Source organism: Mus caroli, unplaced genomic scaffold, assembly GCF_978045245.1.
Source record: "Mus caroli unplaced genomic scaffold, Mus_caroli_1 scaffold_2, whole genome shotgun sequence".
Taxonomy (NCBI): domain Eukaryota; kingdom Metazoa; phylum Chordata; class Mammalia; order Rodentia; family Muridae; genus Mus; species Mus caroli.
This window is the reverse complement of record NW_028227257.1, coordinates 146,103,281-146,128,380: the sequence shown is the minus strand read 5'-3', so window position 1 is coordinate 146,128,380 and position 25,100 is coordinate 146,103,281. Positions and strand designations below refer to the sequence as shown.

General features: G+C 46.5%; 2 protein-coding genes and 1 non-coding gene across 6 annotated transcripts in view; 2 read left to right on the top strand and 1 right to left on the bottom strand.

The window, feature by feature from the left end:
- Window positions 1-301: 301 nt before the first annotated feature.
- Rabepk (Rab9 effector protein with kelch motifs) lies at window positions 302-22,102 on the bottom strand. 4 transcript variants are annotated; one of them, XM_021155704.3, is made up of 8 exons: window positions 21,784-22,102; window positions 19,003-19,061; window positions 16,614-16,771; window positions 12,194-12,346; window positions 7,307-7,468; window positions 6,285-6,434; window positions 2,008-2,157; window positions 302-930 (listed from the first exon to the last, which is right to left on the bottom strand). In XM_021155704.3, the coding sequence occupies exons 2-8, from the start codon at window positions 19,053-19,055 to the stop codon at window positions 638-640; spliced, it is 1,119 nt and encodes a 372-aa protein (XP_021011363.1). In that variant the 5' UTR covers window positions 19,056-19,061; window positions 21,784-22,102; the 3' UTR covers window positions 302-637. The 4 variants fall into 4 exon arrangements, with proteins under 4 accessions (XP_021011363.1, XP_085691119.1, XP_021011361.1 ...); XM_085834993.1 differs by lacking the exon at window positions 21,784-22,102 and adding an exon at window positions 21,432-21,708 and having other exon boundaries at window positions 2,056-2,157; XM_021155702.3 differs by lacking the exon at window positions 21,784-22,102 and adding an exon at window positions 21,432-21,706.
- On the top strand, window positions 3,897-4,015 carry LOC147005939 (5S ribosomal RNA). Its single transcript, XR_015046580.1, has one exon. It is a non-coding gene; the product is annotated as a 5S ribosomal RNA (ribosomal RNA).
- Window positions 22,103-24,149: 2,047 nt separating the features above from the next.
- Window positions 24,150-25,100, top strand: part of B3galt9 (beta-1,3-galactosyltransferase 9) — a 33,876-nt gene continuing 32,925 nt past the window's right edge. The window contains exon 1 of the mRNA XM_085834992.1: window positions 24,150-24,282. Within this exon, the coding sequence (XP_085691118.1) occupies window positions 24,208-24,282 (75 nt within the window). The 5' untranslated portion in view covers window positions 24,150-24,207. The remainder of the gene's footprint in view (window positions 24,283-25,100) is intronic.

Here is a 25,100-nt window from a genome sequence, read left to right as displayed (position 1 = left end):
TAAGCTATCTTTCTAGCCTCCTGCCTGAACTTTTTTCTAGTGATTAGCTAATACATATTAAAGGGTGTCTAACTCAATTGTCTTCTCCAATAGCTAGCTTGGGTATCTACAGATTTTATCGCTGGTAAAACTTTATAATGGAATTACTTGCACTAGGCTATCCAGTTAAAAATGTTGATTAAGTGCAAGATGGATATGCTTTTTATGTTTGCTTTTTTTTTTTTTTTTTAAAGACTTATTTATTTATATGTAAGTACACTGTAGCTGTCTTCAGACACTCCAGAAGAGGGAGTCACATCTCATTACAGATGGTTGTGACTTGTGGTTGCTGGGATTTGAACTCCAGACCTTCGGAAGAGCAGTCGGGTGCTCTTACCCACTGAGCCATCTCACCAGCCCCATGTTTGCTTTTTCAAGACAGGGTTTCACTACGTAGCTCTGGCTGTCCTGGAACTCACCACGTCGACCAGGCTGGCCTCCGCCTCCCACGTGCTGGGATTAAAGGTGTATGCTACTACGCCTGGTGTGCACCACCGCTCTGGGGTGAGAGAATACACTGCAAAAAGTATTTGGCAGTGTAGCTCAGCAGAGTTTTCACTTTTGTAAAAAGTAACAAGTACTACAGATGTGGGTTTTATTAGTCCACTACAGTTACGAGACAGTCGTCATAAATCTCCCCTTCTGTATTCATCCCACCAAACACAAAACAGAGCAGCACAGTAGTTGGACTCTCCTCATGTGGTCCTCCACTCTGGGTCTCTGCTTTCTCAGCAGCGTCTCCTTTCTCATCTTGGAGGGTTAGAATGACAGAATCTGAGTCTTCATTCTCAGAGGTAGACATCACTTGCCATGGGATGACACACATGGAGTGGTCCAGTCGTCCAGCGGGTAGGGAAGTGTCAAACTGAAGTACAGTCCAGTGCTGCTTTTCTGAGTAAGGGGGACAAAACAAAGGCTCCTGTTAAGACATAGTTCCACAGGTATTCAGTGATGTTCTACATCACTTAAGCCACAAAGAGGAAATAAAGGGAAAAACTAGTTGGGTCTGACAGTGCATGCCTGTAATCCCAGCACTCAGGACTCACAGGCAGGAGGATGCCTGCCTTTGTCAGACCCTGTTTTTCTATGGGATTTTGTTTTGTGGGTTTTTTTTTTTTTAAATACGTACGTACATTGTGTGTGTGTGTGTGTGTGTGTGTGTGTGTTTTGGTAGAGTAGAGTAGAGTAGGACCACAGATGTCTTCCTCTGTCCTATTTTCCTTTGAGGAAGGGTCTCTCACTGAACCAGAAGCTGCAGTTTCAGGTGGGCTAGCCAGCCAATGCGCCCTGGCAATCGGCCTGTCTGCTCCGCAGTGCTGGGGTTATAGGCACACATGGCCATGCCTAGCTTTTATACAGATGCTGGGGATTCAAACTCAAGTCCTCACGTTTGCACAGCATGCACTGTTACCAGCTCAGCCACTTTCCCAACCCCCTCCTTTCCATTTAGACATGAAGGCACCAAACTAGAAAATGTCTGCATCACTTACCAAAGGATATTTGTTTTAAAGACCAGGAGTTAGGGCTGGAGTGATGGCTCAGTGGTTAAAAGTACTGACTGTTCTTCCAGAGGACCTGAGTTCAATTCCCAGCTACCACATGCTGGCTCACAACCATCTGTAATGGGATCTGATGCCCTCTTCTGGTGGGCTTGCAGACAGCGACAGTGTATTCACACATACATATAAATAAATAAATCTTAAATAAAAAAATTTAAAACCAAAAAAAAAAAGGCGGGGCAGTGGTGGCACATGCCTTTAATCCCAGCACTTAGGAGGCAAAGGCAGGCGGATTTCTGAGTTTGAGGCCAGCCTGGTTTACAGAGTGAGTTCCAGGACAGCCAAGGCTATACAGAGAAACCTTGTCTCAAAAAAAAAAAAAAATAAATAAATCTTTTTGAAAGGAAAGGAGAGGGCACAGTGCTTTTTAAAAGAAAGAAAAGCAAGCAGGAGTGATTCCCTCCCTCACCTGTGTGATACTTGTACATCATGTTCAGTGCTCCAGTGGCTGTCATACCTCCAAACATATATACATGGTGTCCCACAGCGACGGCGGCATGGGCAGCACAGCCGACTGGAACAGCACCGGTGGGACCAAGCTTCTGCCAGCTCATGTCACCTGTCACAAGAGAGAGTTTTGCACATGAGCTAAAATAGGAATTCAAATTATCTGCTGCAGTTTGCAAAGTGATTGCTGAGAGTCATCCACAGGGAGTGTGTGTGTGTGTGTGTGTGTGTGTGTGTGTGTTGAGATAAGATGATGTAGTTCTGATCTGGAATACCCTATGTAAAGCAGGCTGGTCTTAAGCTGAACTCGGGAATTAAAGATGTTCAACACCATGCCTGGGTCACAGAAATCTCTTAAGAGGTAACGGAGAGAGGTTCACTATGCAGAACTGATTTTAAGGGAGGGTGGCTTGAATTATTCTCTAATCTGCAGCAAGGGACCTATTGTTTCAAAAAGCATCTTGTGGGATTCTAATGCTTTTTGGAGCATACTAAGAAATGCAAAAACTTTTTTTTTTTTTTTTTGGTTTTTCGAGACAGGATTTCTCGGTATAGCCCTGGCTGTCCTGGAACTCACTTTGTAGACCAGGCTGGCCTCGAACTCAGAAGTCTGCCTGCCTCTGCCTCCCGAGTACTGGGATTAAAGGCGCCTGTCTCGAAAACTTTAATAGTGACTATAATCTTTATTCACTGTTAACACCCAGATAGGTAAGGTAATAGTATGTGTGTGTGTGTGTGTGCATGCACAGATATGCAGGCATACATGTTCATATGCCTACATGTTATAAATACATTTTTAAAAAGATTTTTAGCCAGACAGTAGTGGCATACATCTTTAATCCCAGCACTCTAAGGAAGACACTTGCAGAGTCTTGCTCAGCCCTCTGAATTGCTATCACGTGTGCCTACAGCCTTTCTTCTCTCTTATGGATGAGCACACAGGATGATTGAAGGATGGGTCTTGCTGGAGTAGCTGGTAAGGGGCTGAGCTGGGCATCCTAAGGCTGCCAGGCCTGTGTCCTCTACAATGCGACTTGTTGATTCAGTGCTCATCCCCAACACTGTCTTATTTTAGTTTTTTTGGTTTTTCGAGACGTGGTTTCTCTGTGTAGCCCTGGCTGTCCTAGAACTTGTTCTGTAGACCAAGTTGGCCTAGAACTTACAGAGATCTGCCTGATGCTCCCAACATTATTTTTGCATCTGTTCAAAGGAGCACTTAAATGAGGTAATACATAACTCTGGACTTTAGATTAGAAGACTATTTGAGAAGGAATAAAGCAATAGCTAGTAGGTATTCTTCAGCACAGAAAAATGGGAGTCTTAAACAATTATCAGCCAAGCGTTGATGGTGTACACCTTTAATCACAGCACTCAGCCAAAGAGGCAGGTGGATCTCTGTGAGTTTCAGGCCTGTTTGGTTTACATAGTGAATTCCAGGACAGCCAGGGCTACATAGAAAGACCTTGTGTCAAGACATCAAGAACGGGCTAGGGAGATGGCTCAGCAGGTAAGAGCATTGACTGCTCTTCTGAAGGTCCTGAGTTCAAATCCCAGCAACCACATGGTGGCTCATAACCACCTGTAATGAGATCTGATGCCCTCTTCTGGTGCTTCTGAAGACAGCTACAGTGTACTTGCTTATAATAAATAAATCTTTGGGCCGGGCGGTGGTGGCGCACGCCTTTAATCCCAGCACTCGGGAGGCAGAGGCAGGCGGATTTCTGAGTTCGAGGCCAGCCTGATCTACAAAGTGAGTTCCAGGACAGCCAGGGCTATACAGAGAAACCCTGTCTTGAAAAAACCAAATAAATAAATAAATAAATAAATAAATAAAATAAAAATAAATCTTTAGTCTACGGCCATACCACCCTGAACGCGCCCGATCTCATCTGATCTCGGAAGCTAAGCAGGGTCGGGCCTGGTTAGTACTTGGATGGGAGACCGCCTGGGAATACCGGGTGCTGTAGGCTAAAAAAAAAAAAGAAAAAACAAAAACAAAAAAAATAAATCTTTGGGCTGGAGCGAGAGTCAGGGACTGAGAAAGTAGGGCTGACTGGAGTGAGCAGAGGTCCTAAATTCAATTCCCAACAACCACATGAAGGCTCACAACCATCTGTACAGCTACAGTGTACTCATATACATAAACAAATAAATCTTAAAAAAAAAAAAAAAAAACAAGAACAAATCCTATCCTATTTGAAATTGCATGAGAACACACGTCTCTAGTCCCTGAACTCGATAGTCTGAAGGAGGACTGATTGTGAGGTTCGGCTACACAGCTAGACACTGGCTTTTTTTGTTTTTGTTTTTTGTTTTTTTCTAGACAGGTTTTCTCTGTGTAGTCCTGGCTGTCCTGGAACTCACTCTGTACACCAGGCTGGCCTCGAACTCAGAGATCCATCTGCTTCTGCCTCCCAAGTGTTGGGATTAAAAGTGTGCGCCACCACTGCTCAGCTAGACACTGTCTTAAAAGCAAAACAAAACAAAAGGCTGGGCCCTTTAATCCCAGCACTAGGAGGCAGAGGCAGGTAGATCACTATGAATTCAAAACCAATTGGGTATACTAAAAGCAAGTTCCAGGACAGCCAAGGTACAAAGAGATACACTGCCTCGGAAATAAATGAAGGAAGGAAGGAAGAAAGGAAAGAAGGAAGAGAGGGAGGAAGAGAGGGAGGGAGGGAGGGAGGGAGTGAGGGAAAACCCTGCAGCCAATGAAGAAATTCCAGCTAGTGAGCCTGCCCCTGAGGACCTAGTGCTTTGAGAGAACTCGAACACTCTGCATAGCTGTTCTTGTGCCTTTGGCCTCTCATCCCTCTTCTCTGTAGTCTGGAGCAAACCTGCCTTGGCTCATGTATTCATCCATCTGCTCATGAGCGGATAAGCACTTACCCACTCTCTGGCTGACGGCACTCGTGCTGGAAATATACAGATAAAGGAAAGACCAAGTCCCACCCTCAATGGAGCTAACAGTCAGAAAGGCTCAGAGGAGAGCCCAGCCCTTCTGAGGGAGAGATAATCTTCAGGTTCTTTCTGGCTTTCTTTTTCCTGGGCTTTTGGCCATGAAGCCCTGCAAACATGCAGTTCCGGTCATCCACCTTGGTTATCTAGACCAGACATGGAGTAAGAACCAAGGTCTCACAGGGTTCTAGCTGGGAACACAACATGTAGGAACTGATGGTGGAAAGGATCAGTGCCTGAACACATACTGAGTCTTGGGGAACGACTGCATTTAAAAATAGTTAAGAGTCAGATGTGGTGGCACACACCCTTAGTCCCAGCACTCAAGAGGCTGAGGCACTGATCTCTGTGAGTTCAAGAACAGCTTGGTCTACATAGCAAGCTCTAGGCCAGTATGACTCTGTCTGAGAAAAACAATTTTAAAAAGATGTGTTGGGGTCTACAGAGACAGCTCAGCTCTTCTTGAAGTTCTAGGTCCAGTTCCCAGCACCCACGTGGCAGCTCACAACTTCCTGCAACTCTGGTTCTAGAGAGTCCAGTGCCCTCTTCTGGCCTCCTCAGGTACTACATACTTGTGTTACACATACATGCAGGCAAACCATCCACACCATAGGTTTTAATCTTTAGAAATGTCTTCTTTTTACCTATGTGAATGTATGTGTGTCTATGCGTGTGTGTGTGTGTATGTTCAGGTGTCAGCTGTGACCAGAGCTTTTGGGTTCCCTGGAGCTTCTCTGAGCTTAGTGTGGGTGCTGGGAACTGAACTTGAATACTCTGCAAGAGCAGGAAGAGCTTTTAAGTGTTGACCCATTTCTTCAGCCCCAATTGTTAATGATACTTCCCCTCCTCATCTCTTCTTCTTCAAGTCAGTTAGTCTGTCTGTCTATCTATCTGCCTGCCTACCTATCTGTCTACTTACTTACTTACCTACCTACCTACACAAGTGCTGTACTTATTTAGGGTGCAGTATTTTGCCTGCCCAGAGTTTATGCACCACCACATGCTGCCTGTAGAGGTCAGAAAAGGGCAACAGACTCTGGAAGTGCAGTTGCTGTCATGTGGGTGTTGGGAATCCAACCTAGGTGCCCTGGAAAGTCCAGCCAATAAGCTTTGTGGCTGAGCTACTTTATTCTTCAGTATTCAGGCCAAGCTTCATGAAATCTAGGAAAGCTTCTAACAGCCAGTCAAGTTACCAACACATAAGAGGAAAGTCGAATTCTTTCAAAGCACATCTTAAAGAGTTCTGAATATATAAGGCCCCTGGCCCTCTTACAGGCTTACCTATATCAATGCAATGGAGATCATCAAAGAACTTGTCCCCTGCCAATCCTCCGTGGATGAAGAGTTTTGTGCCCGCTGCCACCATCACATGGCCATGCCGAGGAGACGGAGGACTTCCATGCGTCTCCGGCTGAGACCATGTCAGAGTGTCTACAAAGGTACAGGCATTAACACTAGGTGACCTGTCTCTTCAAGCACCTCCCAGGGCAGGGCGCTCCAAGAAGGAAGTCACCTCAGAGTCCTTCTCTCCAGTTTACCAGCAGGAGACCTCAATCCCACTATGTAACCTCTACTTGGATACTTTCAGGGCTGTAAACTGCAAAGCCAATAACCCCGCATGCTGGCTTACAGTCTGGCTAGTAGGAAGCCATCTCTTGCTTTGGATTGAGAAAAGCTTCGAATAAGAACTACCTCAAAGTTAAAATAAATGCGCATGCTTCTTCTGTGAGAAACCTTCAGAGCTCTCTCTTCTTTTTTTTCTTTTGTTGTTTGCTTTTGAGAGGTACAGGAAATCGAACCCAGGGCACTGCATACACTGCACTGCACTGCACTACACTGCACACACTGAGTACATGCTTTACCTTTGGGCCACACCCAACCGAGAGTCACTGCCTTTTTGTCATTGTCTTTTGAGACAGGGTCTCATTATATAGCTGTGGCTAGCCTAGAACTATGAAGACCAGGCTGACCTCAAATTCAAAGAGATCCGCCTGCTTCCACCTCATAGGGCTGGGATTAAAGACATGTGCCAATACACCAAACTTGACTCTTTTTTTGAGACAGGTTTCATGTCTCATAGGCTAGGCCTAATCTCTTGACTGCTGGGATTACAGACACTCATCTGCCATTGTGCTTGGTTTGTGTGGTGCTAGGGACTAAATGTGCACAGGGTTTGGTGCATGCTAGACAAGTGCTCTACTTAGTGCAAAATCTTTTCTCAAGACCCTGTTTCCTGTTTGAGATATAAGTGAAGCTGAGGTGGCCCCAAGCAGCCCCAAGATCCCTATGGCCCCAGCCCATACTTGCATCAAACACATGCAACTTCACGTCCTCCACAGGCTGGGCACCTCTCTCTCCTCCCCCAAAGACGTATAGTTGGTTTCCGATAGCTGCGGACGATGTGTGGAATGTTCTTGGGGATGGTGGGGAGCCAGTCACTTCTGGTGTGCTCCATGTCCTGTCTTCTAGTACAGAGAGAAAATAAGCATTTAAAAGACCTAGGCTGAAGGCTCTGCCCTTACTCTTTGTTTTCTGAAGTGCTGGGGATCTGTACCCCGGGCCTGCTAGGCTTGCAGTCTCCTACTGATCCACTTCTGCAGACCCAGACCTTGACAGGGTCTCCTTGGTACCCGAGTCTCTGAGGAACACAAAATAGTATAGGACAGCACAGCGCAGCACACAGTGCAACACACAGAGCGCAGCTCAGCACAACACAGTGCAGTACACAGCAGAGCACAGCACACACAGTGCAGCACAGCACAGCACAGCACTGCATACCTCAGCACACACAGCTTAGCATAACACAGCGCAGCGCAGCACAGCACAGCATTAGGCAGGGATCTCATACTCTCCAGTGCCAAGCAAGCACAGGATGATATTAGAGCTCTTATTCCCTGGCTCTTACTCTTGCTCCCTTGCTCCCCCTCTCTCCACATTTCCTTCTCCCCTCTCTCCACATGGTCATGGCCGGCCTCTACTTCTCTACTCTTCTCCTTCTTTCTGCCTTTCTACAATAAATGCTTTAAAACCATAAAAAAAAAAAAAAAAAAGGATGATATTAGAGGCTGTTCAGACAGGTGAAATTCCCAAAGCTAAGAAGCCACAGGTTGAGTTAGGAGTGAGGTCAAGAGCATGTCTGAGTGCGAATCCACTGTGCTGACAGCTCTGTGCTTGCAGGAGTCCAACGCCTGCTAACATCCACTCCCACTGGATGCTAGAGTCCAAACGGGCCAAACTTCCTAGAAAATGTGGCCATTGAAAGAAAGTAGATGAGGCTGGAGAGATGGCTCAGTGGTTAAGAGCACTGGCTCCTCTTCCAGAGATTCTGGGTTCAATTCTCAGCAACCACATTATAGATGGAGTCTTACAACCATCTGTAATGGGATTTGATGCTCTTTTCTGCTGTGCAGGTACAAATAAAGAACATATATAACACTAAAATAAAACAAAATAAGAAAGATAGCAGCAACCTCCTTGCACTTTTAGAGGTACTACTGATAACCAACTGAATGAGAAATGAGAAATAAATGCCAGTCTCTCCCTTCTCACATTGGAGCTAAAGCTGAGCTAGACTGTTATTTCCCTTAGCAGTACGGCTAGCAAATGACTGTTGGACTTTAAACACATTTTAAAAATTCATTTTTATTTTGTATGTGCATTGGTGTTCTGCCTGCATGTGTGTCTCTGTGAGGGTATCAGATCCCCTGGAACTGGAGTTGCAGACAGCTATGATCTGCTCTGTAGGGGCTGAGAATTGAACCCAGGTCCTCTGGAAGAGCAGCTAGTACTTGTAACTGCTGAGCCATCTCTCCAGCTTTTAAACACATTTAAAAACAAATTTATTTTATCTTATGTGAGTGTCTTGCCTGCATCTATGTATGTGCCACCATGTGTATGCCTGTTGCTCACAGAGGCCAGAAGAGCATGGTAGGTCCCTGGAATGGAGTTACGCCAGCTGTGAGCCTCTATGTGGGCACTGGAAATCAAACCTGGGTCCTCTGTCAGAGCAGTTCTCTGCTCAGGTTTGAACAGTTGTAATAACACCATGGTCTGTGTATGTTCTACCAGTCTGTCTTGAAAACAAAAGCTCACCACATGACGGGTGTAAAGAAGTTTCTTTCTTTTTGGTTTTTCGAGACAGGGTTTCTCTGTGTAGCTCTGGCTGTCCTGGAGCTCACTTTGTAGACCAGGCTGGCCTCGAACTCAGAAATCCGCCTGCCTCTGCCTCCCGAGTGCTGGGATTAAAGGCGTGCGCCACCACGCCCGGCTTCTTTCTTTTCAAAATAAAACTTAATCTCTATCCCTCCATGGTTCCCACTCACCCCTGAGAGATGTTAACAGGCCTTCTGGAGAGAAGAGGTGAGGTTTGAAGTCAGATCTGTCAGAGTCCCACCAAATCGACTATTATTTCCTATCTAGAAATACTGTGCCTTTTGTAAAGACTCTTCATTTAACACACAAAATGCTACCCAAGGCACATGCAATGCATGTGGGAGCCAAACAGGAACAGGAGTGCAGAATGGGCCTTGGACTACATCAAAGCAAAAGGAAATGTCTCTAGAGCTGCAGATATCAGGCAGGGTTTGGAGCCCAGGAACAGAAAGTCAAACAGGGTCTGGTGGCTCAAACTTGTAAGTGTAGAATGAGACAGGGAGACTGAGAGCCTTGACTCTCTAGCGAGACTCTGCCAGTGAAACAAGACAAATGAACAGTGCAGACAATCAGCTTCCCCGACAGCGGCTTTCCCAGGCTCCACCAGTCTGTTTCTGTTGTATGGTATTGAGACAGAGTTTCACTACATAGCCCCGCCTGGCCAGGCTGGCCTCAAACTCAGAGAGATCTGCCTGCCTCTGCCTTCAGAATACTTGGATTATAGGCATTCACCACTGTAGATTTCTGTTTGGTTCTGTTTTTAAATAAATGTCAGCCCCCAGAACCAAAAGGACAGGGTCCCAGCACACACTGGTGAAGTCAGCATTTAGGAAGCCGAGACAGGGAAATCTTGGTTTCAGGCTAGCCCTGGGCGGTAGAGTGAGGAACCCTTCCCCAGGTCTCCCAACATTCCCACACCCTCCACGACACCTTCTTAAAGGTGGACTTCCTGAACTGATTTCCACTTCCCAAATTCTGTCTGGGTCAATACCAGAGAGCAAGTGTTAGCTCCTAATCGAAATCCTTAACAGGGGCTGGAGAGATGGCTCAGCGGTTAAGAGCACTGACTGCTCTTCCAGAGGTCCTGAGTTCAATTCTCAGCAACCACATGGTGGCTCACAACCATCTGTAATGGAATCTGATGCCCTCTTCTGGTGTGTCCGAAGACAGTGTACTTATATACATTAAATAAATAATATTAAAAAAAAAAAGAAAAGAAATCTTTAACAAGGTCACAAGGGAAGGACTGATATCCCATGTGGCAGAAAAGAGAAAGGAAGGAATTGAGAGGCTTGGCTCAAGCTCACGGATAGTGCACGGCAAAGCACAGACTCGTGAACTATTTTTGCCCCAAGTTCTGGGAACCAAACTAAGAGATTCCTGCCCCCCAGGCCAGCACTCTCCTGGCCTGATTCCAGCTGTCAATCATCACATGCTAGCCCAGAATGGCCTTGAAGTTGTGGTCCTTCCCCCTCAGCCTCCCAAGTAACAGGGGTATCAGGCCTGTACTACCAGCCCCAGCGTGATGATCATACTCTATGATGGTTCCAGACAAATGGCTTCAGCATAGGCCAGGAGGTCAAGGCACTGTCTACTTCATATCTGACTGTGCTCTGGACTCTATGAACAAAGAACAAAGCCTCAAAGCACCTACATCACCACAGTGGCGATGCTTGCCTTTGACTTTGGACTTCAGCCCTCAGGAGCAGAGGCAGGAGGATCACTGAGAGTTTGAGACCATACTGATCTACGTAAAGAATTCTAGGTCAGCCAGTCAGGGCTACATAGTGAGACTCAGACTCAAAAATCAGACAGACAGACAGAAAACAAACAAAAGAAAAGAGAGTAGTGGTGGTATATGCTTTTAATCCCAGCACAGAGGGAGGTAGAGGCAAGTGGATTTCTGTGAGTTCGAGGTCAGCCTAGTCTACAGAGTGAGCTCTAATCTAAGACAGCTAGGGCTGGGGCGGGGGGTGGCGGAAGGAGGGGGAGAGAGAAAGAGAGAGAGAGAGAGAGAATAGGAGAGGAGGGGAGGGGAGGGGAGGGGAGGGGAGGGGAGGGGAGGGGAGGGGAGGGGAGGGGAGGGGAGGGGAGGGGAGGGGAGTGGAGTTCTGGGGGGATCTGATTCCCTCTTCTGACATCCTTGGACACTGCATACACCCGGGACACAGACATACATGCAGGCAAAGTATTCATATACATAAAATAAAATAAAAAATATGTTTTTTTTAAAAGCATTTGCATTCCACAGAGGGAGGGCATGGTGGGTTACAAACACTCAAACCACTTCAATGACTGTCTAAGTCATTGATACTTTTCAAACACTACAAAGAAATTCCATACTCGACACAAAAGACAATTCAGTCCTGTCAGACATGAAACACTCCTGTAATTCCATCGCCAGAGAGCAGGTCATGAATCCAGAGCTACCCAGGAGAGTTTGATCCCTGGGCTCCACGTGGTAAAAAGAGAGAACTGATTTCCACAGTCATCCTCTGGCTTCCACGCGGACACCACAGACTGCATACGATCTCTGTCTCATGCACACGGAGCCACACACACACAAAAAAAAATCCATAAATTCCTATTTCTAAGAGGTCAGCAAAGTAAAATAGGTTAGTTAGGGCAACAGCAATTCAATGTACTGTACATAACTGCATTCATAGTGTGCCATTGTCTGAGTTAGGGTTTTACTGCTGTGAACAGACACTATGACCAAGGCAACTCTTAGAAGGACAATATTTAATTAAGGCTGGCTTACAGGTTCAGAGGTTCAGTCCATTATCATCAAAGAAGGAGCATGGTAGCATCTAGGGAGGCATGGTACGGGTGGAGCTGAGAGTTCTACATCTTTATCTGAAGGCTGCTACCAGGCAGCTAGGAATAGGGTCTTAAAGCCATACCCACAGTGACACACTTCCTCCAACAAAGGCCCTACCTACTCTAACAAGGCCACACCTCCTCATACTGCCACTTCCTGAACCAAGCGCATTCAACCCATCACAGTGATAGAAAGAAAGTAACCTGTGTCTACTCACCAGGACTCAAGACTTGCAGACAGTTTCGATTTCCTGACTGGTCTGCACCTCCAAACACCCAGATGCTGTGAGGAGAGCAGGAGGGAAGGAAGCTGGCATGCTCGTACCGAGGCAAGAGGCCCTCCCTGGTGGCCGTGTCCCACTGGTGTGTTCCTAGAAAACATTTACCCGGTCCCTAGATTAGGGCTGTCAGCTGGTAATTCTGGTTGGATTACCAGGGCAGTGGAAACAGGCAAAATCATAAACAACCAACCACAAAGGGAGCAGGATCAACCTCTGATGTGGTCTCTAGTGCTCGCCTGCAGGCTGTCTACCTGGTCCGTGAACCTCTTTCATGGGAACTGTCTCTTCTTCTCCGTTCAGAGTCCAGTGACATATGTCTGACACTAACTTTCTACTTGTAACTAGTGGGACTTGGCTGACACGGGCCACTTGGATCTAGTTTCCACTCTCATCAGTGTGGGCTATGACTTTTTGTCTTTAGATTCTGCAGAACACTCCTGGATTCTATGAAATCTATCTCCCTCCCTTCCTCCCCCCCCACCCCCCGCCCTTAACTAATCTCTGGGCAAACAGAGTAACAATGCCAAAACTAAGTCATCCCTTTAGTTAGCAAGTCACGAATGTAGGACTTTACAGGCATCCCACTGTTAGCTAATCAAAACTGTAAACGAAGCTGGTTAGTACCTCTATTTAATAGGATACTGGGGTCCAGATGGCCTTGCTAAGGTCATTGTGGCACTTGATAGCTGCTGGCATGGTGGCACAAGTCCAGGATCCCAGGCCATGGAAAGTGGGGGCAGAAGGACTGTGAGTATGAAGCCAGTCTGGGCTACACAGAGAACTGGAGGCTAGGACGGACTGCAGAGGAAGACGCTGACAGACAGACGGGACGTAACTGAGCTGGAAGGGAAGCTCCTTGGTATCTAAAAGAGTCAAGGCATCTTTTTTTTGCCTCATGCTGGGAGTAGAGTTTCAAGTGTCTGGACAGTATAAACAAGAGTCTGTGGTAACTGTGGGTAGGAGTCTCATTGGGAGGTGACACCCCAGGTCTAAATGATTGTGATGTACCTATGCAAAAGTATTGATGCCGGACCTCTGAAAATTATCACGAGAAGCCCAACTACGGCAATTAAAAATGTTCTAATTACATTCTATTCATTCTGTGTGTTTGTGTGCACTGGTGCGTACGTTTGTGTCGCAGCTCCTGTGTGGAGGTTAGAGAGCAACTTCGAGAGTTAGTTTCTTCCTTCCCACTGAGTGGGGCTCAGGAAACAAACTGAGATTAGCATTGGGAGCAGAAACCTTTCCCCACTGAACCATCTCTCCAGCCTCATTTCTGTTGTTTCGAACTTGAATTATTTACAGACCAAGTGTGCATATAAAAATGGACATAACCAGGGCAGGAGAGGGGCTCTGTTAAGGGCACTTCCGAATCTTGCAGAAATTCCCAGCATGTATGGGGGGTGGGATGCTTCTGCCCCTCCACAGCCCAGGCACTCACATGCACATACTCCACAGACATTAAACAATAATGGGCTGGAGTGACAGCTCAGCACTACAATATCCAGGCTCAGGTCCTGGCACCATGGTGGCACACAGCTCTCTCTAACTCCAGTTCCAAAGGATTCAACTCCCTCCCCAGTGCACATGCAGACATGGAGATCAACACTAATACACATAAGAGATATTTCTTATACTAATTCTTTAGACCAATCATCTCTAATTTAAAAAATAAACAAAAATAGTAAAACAAATCTTGCCAGGTGGTGATGCACACCTTTAACCCCAGCACTCTAGAAGTAGAGGTAGGTGGATCTCTGAGTCAGCCTGGTTCTCAGAGCAAGTTCCAGGACAGTTGAGGCTATAGAGAGAACCTTTGACTCAAAAAACAAAAATAAGGACAAAAACAAACAAAAAACCCTAAAACCAAATCTTTAAAAAATTGCCAGCTTTGTCCTCTAATCTCCATGTGTACTATGCACATGTACAAAATAATAAATGTAATAAAGAAATTAATACCTGGACAGGGGATGTTGGCATATATCTTTAATCCCAGCTCCTAATACTGGGAGGCAGAGGCAAGTGCATCTCTATGAGTTCAAGTCCACTCTGGTCTACATATCAAGTTCCAGGACATCCAGGGCTATAGAGAAACACCCTGTCTCAAAAACTTTATATATACACACACACATACACACACACACACACACATATATATATATATATATATATATATATATATGTATGTATATATTATTAACATATAAACATTTCTATATATTTATAAATATATTTACATACATATAATATAACAGAAATGTTATATGGCCACACTTTCACATAGTCACCAATTTTCAACTTCTGCCTTTTGTACAACAGCATATAGTACATCATAATAGTTTATGCTCTAGCAGTGGCTGGGGATACAATTATGAGTAAGACAGTCTCACTCTGTCTCCAAGGCTCTTAAACTCTTGTGGGACATACAGGAAATAATCAGATGCACTAAGATCTTGGAAGGAGGAAATGGGAGAGTATATGACTCTATGGATATGGAGGAATATGATATCCAAGCCATTCTAGAGCTTGAGTGCTAGCTTCCAGACAGAAGGGGCACTGAATCAGGGACCACAGAGAGATGACAAGGAAGGAGAGGACCTTCTCATGCAGAGGGAACAGCATGAGCGATGGCTTGGGGGACATGGATGCAGTTCAGCTGGTAGAGCACTGGCCTCACATACACAAAGGCAGGGTCTGGTCAGCAGCATCATATAGACCAGGTGAAGGGGCTCAGACACATACTTGAAAGGTAAAGGCAAGAGAATCAGAAGTTCAAGGTCATGCTGTCAGCCTCACAGTGAAGTCCAGCCCCAGCCACATGAGACTGCTTCAAAACAAAAAACCACCCTTGTCCAAACCAAAGAGCAACACTTTCTGCATGGGTATGGGACATGCACTGTGCACTGAGCTGACATGGAGGCAAGCAGACCAGAGGGAGAATGATTCCAGGGCTAGTGAAAAGACAGCGGTGGTGGGACCTGTGGTGGGAACGGAAAGGGACAAACACAGTGGGAGACAGTCAAAGCCAGGACATTCATTAGAACGTGGGCAGGAGAAATGATGACTCCTAACTGTTAATACATAGCCAATTTCGGGATTGCCAGGGCTCAATACAGACTGTGGTGGTTTGAATATGCTTGGCCCATGGGAAGTGGTACTACTAGGAGGTGTGGACTCGTTGGAGGAAGTGTGTCACTGTACAGGTGGGCTTTGAGAGTGTCTCGTGTTCAAGCTCCACTCAGTGTGGAAGGAGTCCCCTCCTGGCTGCCTTTGGCTCAAGATGTGGAACTCTCAGCTCCTCCAGCACCATGTCTACTTGGATGCTGCCATGCTTCCTGTCATGATGATAACAGACTAAACCTCTGAAATGGTAAACCAGCCCCAATTAAATGTTTGCCTTTATAAGCGTTTCCATGGTAATTGTGTCTTTTACAGCGATGGAAACCCTCAGACACAGACTCTTCTCCGAACAAGGATGCTAAAGGTCAGCTGAGATCGGAGGGACACATATAGTCTTCTCTTTAAGAGGAAAACTCTGTTGTCTGGTCTGAGTCGGTATTTTTTTTTTTTAAATAAAATTTTTTATTTATTATATGTAAGTACACTGTAGCTGTCTTCAGACACTCCAGAAGAGGAAGTCAGATCTCATTACGGATGGTTGTGAGCCACCATGTGGTTGCTGGGATTTGAACTCTGGACCCTCGGAAGAGCAGTTGGGTGCTCTTACCCACTGAGCCATCTCACCAGCCCCTGAGTCGGTATTATTATTATTTGTGGTAGTTTAAATATGCTTGGCCCAGGGAGTGGCATTATTAAGAGGTGTGGCCTTGGTGGAGGAGGTGTGGCCTTGGTGGAGGAGGTGTGGCCTTGGTGGAGAAAACGTGTCACTGTGGGGCTAGGCTTTGAGACCCTCCTCCTAGCTGCCTGAGGACAAGTCTGCTCCTGACTTCCCTTGGATGAAGATGTAGAATTCTCAGCTCCTCTAGTGCCAGGCTTGCCTGGATGCTGCTGTGCTTCCTGCCTTGATAATGGACTGAAACACTGAAGCTGTAAGCCAGCTCCAATTAAATGTCGTCCTTTAGAAGAGTTGCCTTGGTCACAGCTATAAAACCCAAACTAAGACATTTTATTGCTGCTGTTGTTCTTCTTATTATTATGGTTCAGAGTCATTATTGTTGTTGTTGTTGTTCAGGATCTATGTTTTCCTGGCCTGGAACTTGTTATATAGACCAGGCTAGCTTCAAACTCCCAGGGGCTATCATGCCCCTGCCTCCCCAATGCAAGAATTCACAAGAACTGTGCCACGATACCCAGCAGGGCTGGTGTTCTTAGGAATGCTCTGCAGCACTGATCTTACCCAAGTCCATGGTGTGTACATCTGAGAAACTTTGGTTTGGATTTGCTCCCCCGACAATGAAGATCTTCCCGCTCTCAGCCTCGCCAACTGGGGGGAAGTATGAGCAGCTGTGGCCAACTCGAGGGCAGGGCCTGTCTCCAGGGCAACTCAAAGTGTACCTGCCAAAGGGAGGACATGCTCAGGAGGCTGTGCGAGAATGTTCTTCCATTCCTCACGAAGCAGTCACCAGGACGGAAGGCCTGGCACATATACTCATGCTTTAGGATTTAATTTCTATCATATGTGAGCAAGTGCCTGTGTTCAAGTGTGGGCTTCAGTGTTCTCTAGATGGGAGGCATCAGGGTAGTCACCTCACCTATTCGAACCTCAGTTTTCTCTACTCGAAAGTGAGGGTTACTATAGTTCTCACCTTCAAAGGGGGGTGTGATGACTCAGACAGCGCCTGGGAGGGTGCGGGGAGTAGCTTAGGAAATCATAGCTAGGGCACTATCGAATTCACAGGGACACCCTGGCCAACAGCCAACAATGTCTCCCTCCAGAATACACAGATTAAGCCTCATAATTGTAAAAAAAATCCACTAAAAGACTTCCCAGGCTTGGAACCTCAATCAAATCTGGGAACCTACATCTAGGATTCAGACTACAATACAGGATCAGAACATACATTCACCGCTACATTTATTTTGATGGTTAGTTGGGGGTTGGGGAGGGGGAAATGTATTCCAAACTTTCTGATTGGAAAGAAACAAAAAATTAGTTTCTGACAGTGTCTCATACAGTCTAGGGTGGCCTTAGATTTCCAGGTAGCCCAGGATGACCTTCAACTCCTGATAGTCCTGCCCCTACCTCCCAAGTGTGGGGTTATAGGCGTGGGCACACAGTGAACATGAACATTTCCTGACTCCAGGTCCTGTCTTGCTTGACCTCGCCGATGTTGGTACTCCTGAACTTCCCACTTTCCTTCACCTTCTCCAGACCCGAGATTCTCCGCACCTCTTCCTCCGGGTGTGGACTTCCCTCTGACAGCTGTTTCCTTTCCCCTCTGACGTGTCTCCCACCAGCCCCCTCAGAACTGTCAGTATCCTAGGAATCCCTTTCCCTCCGCCTGCTTGCTTTTCTGATTCATCTGTCCTGGTGGTTTCTATGGACACCCATCTCCATCCCTATCAGTGATTCCAGGATCTCTCATTCTTGTCCGGATCTGTTCTGCATGTGGATTTGTGTTCATGAATACCTCTTCTCTGTTTTCACAGTCAAAGAAAAGTTTTAACATAAAAGTTCTTTCTGTCTTTATTGTTTTCTGGAGAGCATCTTACTCCATTATCCAGGCTAGCCTTGGATTCTTAGCAATCCTACTACCTGAATACTTGATAGCCTGTCTCAAAACAAAACAAAGCTAATCTTGGTGGCCATGCCTGTGATCCCAGCACTTGGGAGGCTAGGAAACGAGGATTGCTCAAAATTCGGAGCCAACCTGGGCTACATGAGAATCTGTCTCAACAACAAATCAAACAGCAAAATAAAAATATAAAGACATCTGAGGTTGGATGGACAGGTACATACAGGATATGCAGGGCCTCGTTTAAGGTGCCTGCTTTGTCAATTTGTTCAGGGAGAGGGACGGAACTATTCATACTAAGCAGAGCTCTATAACCAAGCTACATTGCCAGTTCTCTAGTGGGTTTTACCTTGGAGCATGTATCCAGAGCACGTGTGATGGCTCTGGAGCAAGGTAATTGTGGGAAGTGGGAATGGAGGCTCAGTTGGAATCAGTGGGACCTTATCCACCCTTCTGGGATCCCCTCAGTGCAGGTCACACTCCATCACTTGCTCTGCCTCTAGCTTCAATACATAGGGACCATTTGCCTTAGGGCTTCAGAGTTTTTACAGTCTCATCACTGTTAGTCGCTATGAGTTGCTGAATGAAGGGTTTAACAAAAGCCAACAAACACTGGAACCAGTATCCAGTATAATCCAAATTCCCTAAAGTCCCAGCTTAGGGGAGGACCTGAGGGTTGGAGCTGAGGATGCCAGATGGCCAGTGCTTTATTCTTCCTGGTAAACAAGATTTTAATAAAATTAACAGCTGCTCTTTGATAATTATTTCCCCTCTATATCTTTCCTCTGAAGATCTTCCCAGACAGTTTCAGTCTCTTTTTTTTTTTTTTTTTAGAACAAAATGGTTTTAATCAATTGTGTCACCCTCACTCTCCCGGGAGCAGAGCAACAAAAGGCTCAGCTCCTGCCCCAGAGGACAGTAAGGCTTCAGTTTCAGTCTCATTACCACAGTTTCATGACTACCTCTTTGCAGTGATAATCAGATGTGTTTGTAAACTACATGAAACAAAAACTCAAGATCTTATATGCATCTGAATCCTTCCTTACTGACCATGTGGCTTTCCTGGGCTTGTCTCCAGGCTCCAAGATGGGCAGCTGCTTCATGATGCCCTGTGCAGAAGAGAGGAAGGGAGTGTTTAGACATCTTCCCACAAGACAACAAAGCCAACCACACCCCTCTCAAACCTTTCCTATGATTGTGGAGGAGCTCAGTGGGAGATCATTTGTCCAGGATGGGAAAGGCCCCGGGTTGAAACCAGGGAGAAAAACAAAACAAAACAACCCCCCCCTCTCCCCCAATCTCTGAGGTTGAATGTACGAAGTTCAAAGGCCTGACAAATCTGAATCAACGTTACCACACTTCTGAGATAATTCTTTCTTGTTCAGAAACAAGTAGCCCAGGCTGACTTCCAAGTCTGGGCAACTCTCCTGCTTAATTCTTTTCAGTACTGGTACTGTAGCCACTATATCCAGCTGCTTTCCCCCACCCCCACCCCAGTGATAGGGTAAGTTATAATCCAGGGCTTTATGTATGCTAGGTAAGTGTCTATCTTGAGTTACATTCCAGCTGTTGACACAACATAGCTTTTGAAGTTTCTCAGCTAATGTTTTCCTTCTGTCGGTAAGGCTCATAAGGGATGAACATACATCAAAATGTCAGAGGTCTTAAGATCTTTATTAAAGATAAAACAGAGCCGGGCCTGGTGGCACATGCCTTTAATCCCAGCACTTGGGAGGCAGAGGCAGGCGGATTTCTGAGTTCGAGGCCAGCCTGGTCTACAGAGTGAGTTCCAGGACAGCCAGGGCTACACAGAGAAACCCTGTCTCAAAAAAAAAAAAAAAAAAAAAAGATAAAACAGGTTAGCCAGGTGGTAGTGGCACACACCTTTGGTCCCAGCACCCAGGAGGCAGAGGCAGGAGGAGCTCTGAGTTTGAGGCCAGCCTGGTCTACAGAGTGAGTTCCAAGATAGCCAGGGCTATCCGGGAAAACCGTGTCTTGAAAAGCAAAAGCAAAAACAACAAATAAAACCTGAAAGAATCCCCTCCAAAATACAAAACTCACAGGTTATCAAGGAAGGCAGCCATGCAGAGGGTACAAATCAGAACATATGAAAATGGCATAATGAGAGCCGGGTGTGGTGGTGCACGCCTTTAATCCCAGCACTCGGGAGGCAGAGGCAGGGGAATTTCTGAGTTCGAGGCCAGCCTGGTCTACAAAGTGAGTTCCAGGACAGCCAGGGCTAGACAGAGAAACCCTGTCTCAAAAAAGCAAAAAAAAAAAAAAAAAAAAAAAAAAAAAAAAAAGAAAATGGCATAATGAGATATACTGTACTGTTTTATAGGCTAACTTAAAAATTGTATTTAAACTATCTTTTTGAGAGCCAGGCATAGTGGTGCACACCTTTAATCCCAGCACTGGTGAGGCAGAGGTGGGGGCATGTGATCTCTGTGATTTCAATGCTTGCCTAGTCTACATAGTGAGTTCTAGGACATCTAGGGCTAACCCTGCCTCACCTTGGTCCTAGCATGCCATAGAAACCAAGTTTTCTGGTCTCTATCTTTTTGCTGTTATTTTTGGACAGGATCTCACTTTGTGGCTTTTTGGGGCCTTGCCTGCAATACTGGGCTTTTTGTTGCTCCTCTGACTTTCATAACTTGCATTGCCTCACCCAGTGGGAATTTAATAAAATTAACAAGCATTCTGTGGTAATTACTGCCTCCCCTATCTTTCCTTCCTGTAAACTTGCACACTGCTAGTGGATATTTAAAGCCAGTTTCAAGGAGTTGGCATGGCTCTGTGGTAGAGTGTCTGTTTAGCATGGGCAAAGCTCTGGGTTCAAGTCCCAGAAAATTTCAAAGGTTATTTAAAGAGAGTATCTCTTTCCAGTCTCTGAAGTTACTGCTCCTGCCTCAGGGAATAGCAATATATATCACACACACCCTCGGCAGGAAGGCTTAATCAGGACTTGGGCTTAGACCCCAATATATATGACAGTATCCATTTAACCACCATATTACAGGAGTCATTCTGAATGTAATTATCTTTTCTTTTAAACTCATTACTTACTTAGAGACAAGGTCTCAGGTACCTTAGGTTAGCCCCCATTCATTATGTAGCCAAGGATGACCTTGAACTTCTGCTCCTCTTGCCACCACCTCCCAAAAGCTGGAATTACAAGCAAACACCACCATACCTTTTTATGCCTTCTGGAGATCAAACCCAGGGCTAAGTTCTCGATAGGCAGGCAGTCTACGAATTGAACTATACCCTTACATCCCTGAATGTAATTATCTATTTAAAAGTCTGTAGTCAGCCAGGCATGGTGGTGCACTACCTGGCACTAGAGAGGTTTGAGGTAGCAGAGGCCAGCCTGAGCTACACAGTGAGACTTGTCTCAAAATAAAAGTAACAGAAAAGTATCGAAACTAGATCCCAAAATGTTAGCATGTCCGGCCTTCTGATTCATTCTGATAACTTACCAATGGACCTGCAGAGTGTAGAAGTGAAGGACAAACGGATGAAGAAAGGGAATTAAAGGAGAGTTGGTCCGATGAGGCCCACATGCGGGCTAGGCTAATGACCACAGGGTCAGCCCAGAGCTTAGAGGGGCCGGCTTGGCGGGGACTCTCCTAGCCACCTCCTTTGCGTCCCCTCTGCCGGCCACATCTCCGCGCGAAAGAAGTCAGGGTCAGGGAGAAATGACTGCCAGCTTTCCCCTAACCTGACCGGCCGGAGACCATGGGCACTACCCCTCCGGAGACCATGGGCACTACCCCTCCCACCCACCTCATGCCTACTGCCTTAAGAGACCTCCAGCCCAGCACCTATTACCTGCCGCAGCCCCGGCTTGTCCTGGACGTGGCTCCACCCATGGGGCGGAGCTTAGGAGCCCGTCCCCTTCCACAGTCCCGGAAGCGCGTCCAGGCCAACCGCTCTACGCCTCCGGGTCTCCCGGACTACGCGCCAAACTTTGTTAGGGCCTCCCGGAACTCTGCGTACTGGTTGGCGTCCGGTCGAGAACTCCAATTCCGTGTTCAGACGGAGTTTGTTACAGCAGTCCTTAGTAGTGACTTCTGAAGGGGAAGGATGGGCTGGAATTCACGTAAGCCAAGCTGACCTTGAATTCTGCTCCAGGCTCCCGAGTGAGATTTCCTGCATGCCATAAGATACTAGGCTTTGCCTGTGCAGGTTTGAGGTTGGTTCAAACTGTGGAGCCTAAAGCGGGTTATTTCCATAATCGCTGTTTGTGGTTACAGCAGGTTCCAGACCACAGGCCCTGGGCTTTCCAGAAGCTCACAGGCTGAGCAGAGAGATTAAACACGAAGGACAACTCGGAGGTCCTATTGTAAAGGCTGAAGAATAAAAAGTTCATTGACACTATGTTCTTGGGGAAAGTTATTAATACTTTTGGTGTCTTCTCTCAGCGACACACAAATTTTAAGATTTCCATAGAGGTTGTAGTCGGGAATTTATGGAGGCCCAGAACTGGTCCTTTGTAAAAGCCGTGATTATTTTTATCTAGACACAAACTACCTCTGTTCGCAGCTTCATCTGCATCCTCTCTGATCTATGTCCTAGCTAGAGGTGCCCCGTGACTTTCCTAAAACAAAGATAGCTCGCCTGTGTGTGAACAGAGTGCTATACTCTGAGCTCACTAACTTCCCTCAGAACTCAAGACAGACTAGAAACAGAAGTAGTGTGTCTTTAGTGGGAGAGGGAAGACAGACTGGCTTCAAACAAGCTCCCGCACTAAATGGGAAATGTCTGGAGTCTGCTCCTCTCTGAATCCTAATTTACTCATAGATAGAATGGGAGTAGCAATATCAGAACACAGCTGTCTAGAGAATTTAACTAGTGCAAGTAAAAGAAAAACTTGGGTTTTAATTTTGAGACAGGGTCTCATGCAGTCCAGGCTTGTCTCCCATCTCACTGTATAGCTGAGGATGGTCTTGAACTCCTGATTCTGCTGCCTCCACCATACAAATGCTGTGATTTACAGAAAAGATTTACAATGCTCCCACTCCAATTTATTTATTTAGCTACTTGAAAATATAACCAAAATTCATGGACAAAGCAAAATTGGGGGGGGGGGGCTGCAGCTCTCTTCACAACTTTGTCATTATATTTCCAATACCTGAGTCTTTGTGATCGCCTGTAATTATCAGAAAGCTCCCATGGACTGCCAAAGAATTTAGAGGTATTCACTCACTCTGCTTTCCTTCTGGAGAGAATCAGGGCTAGGTTGGCTCTGCCATGTGCCCGACATATATTTAGACAGTGAGTCCTTCTCAGAGCTCCAGAATGTGCCTTGGGTCTTTTGGTTTAGATTACACCAAGAAGCCATGCTGGAAGGGTATATTATCAAGAAAAAATAGACTATCAGATGGTTTACATTGTAGAAACCAATTCATTTAGACTAGAAATCACATTCTAAGTTCTTGGAGGGATGTTTTTAAAACACGAGAGTCAAGGGGCTAAAATCATGACTCAAACAAACCAACCAAGACACATTCTTTTGTTCTTTTTTTTTTTTTTTAAGATTTATTTATTTTACGTATATGAGTACACTGTTGCTATACTCAGACACACCAGAAGAGGGCATCAGATCCCATTACAGATGGTTGTGAACCACCATGTGGTTGCTGGGGATTGAACTCAGGACCTCTAGAAGAGCAGTCAGTGCTCTTAACCGCTAAGCCATCTCTCCAGCCCCTCTTTGTTTTTTTCGAGACAGGATTTCTCTGTGTAACCCTGGCTGTCCTGGAAATCACTCTGTAGACCAGGCTGGCCTTGAACTCAGAAATCCGCCTGCCTCTGCCTCCCGAGTGCTGGTATTAAAGGCGTGAGCCACCACTGCCTGGCCACTTAACCTAACTTTAACTGAAGATACTGACAGGGTACTTTTCAGGGTAGGAGTGAGAGCCAGGGAATTCTCAGTTACTCATTTCATGCTCTTCCCTAGAAAAAGCCTTATCTAGTTTTTCGAAGGTGAAGTCTGTTGCAAGAGTAGGAGAAGAGCTTTTCACTAAAACTACAAATCCCAGCACTCCCCGCGGCAGACAGGCACACGTCCTAGGTTTCATCAGCGGGACCGCCGGGTTCTCGTGGAGACCCGACGCGGGGCGTGTCGGGGCTCTGAAGAGAGTCAGGTTTTGACGTCACTGCGCAGACGCCACTCACGGGTCGGACGTGACGTAAGGACGGTTCCGGCTTCGGCCTCCGCCGTAGGCAGCGATACGGTTTGTTCTTCCTAAAATGGCGCCGCTGGATCTGGACAAGTATGTGGAGATAGCGCGGCAGTGCAAGTATCTTCCCGAGAACGACCCGAAGGTGAGCCGGGCCGGGGGCCGTCCAGCTTGCGAGGCAAGCCCCTTCCGGCGGAGGGCGCTCCGTGGTGTGAGAGGACCGGGTCCGAGGCGGCGTGACGCGGAGAACCAGGGGAGCCCGGATCCCCCGAATGCTGTCCAGTTCTTTGAGGGGAGATCCCGGGGGATGTCACGATCCCCTGACCCTCACGGGACTCCGAGCTTAAAGACTCTAACTCGCTCGGCCTCCCGGAGACGGAGCCCGGCCGAGCGGGTAGTGCTCCCGGGATGGGGTCCTCCCAGCAGAGGTAACAGGAGCCGCTGTCTGCTCCAGGGACGCGGCCGCGGTGTGTTTAAGTCCCTGAGAGGTGGAAGCCGGTGGGCGGGATCGATGCGACCATAATGGGAGAGAATGACAAGTCGCCTCTGCTTCACCACTCCCCTAAATTGCTTCTTAGGAGTGGTAGTTTTCTTCTGATAATTCGGATGTGGATCCCGTTTCTTAGCCCGTTGCTGAGCTATTTAAGTGAACAAGCAGTTGCTTATCAAGAAGTTCAAATGTTTTTGACCTCTGAGCTGTTCCCCTGTAACTCAAGGTGTTGTTTTCTTCGTTTTCCAAAGTAGGTCTCACTCAGTTCAATAGGAGTGTTAAAGTAGCTTGGCCGTGGTGGCGCACTCCTTTAATTTCAGGACTCGGGAGGCACAGACAGGTGTATCTCTGAGTTTGAAGCCAGCCTATGCCACAGGATGAGTTCCAGGACAGCCAAGGCTATACACAGAGAAACCTTGTCTCAAACCCCCCTCCCCGAAAGAAAAAGACAAAATAAACGAGTGTTAAAGAAT

Excerpts from the sequence above, each read along its gene's own strand:
- Rabepk (XM_021155702.3), bottom strand. The coding sequence starts at position 21,515 with ATGTGGGCCTCATCGGACCAACTCTCCTTTAATTCCCTTTCTTCATCC. Across the intron at positions 6,435-7,306 it reads GTTGCATGTGTTTGATGCAA|ACACTCTGACATGGTCTCAG; the intron begins GTATGGGCTGGG and ends GTACCTTTGTAG. Across the intron at positions 931-2,007 it reads GATGTACAAGTATCACACAG|AAAAGCAGCACTGGACTGTA; the intron begins GTGAGGGAGGGA and ends CCCCTTACTCAG.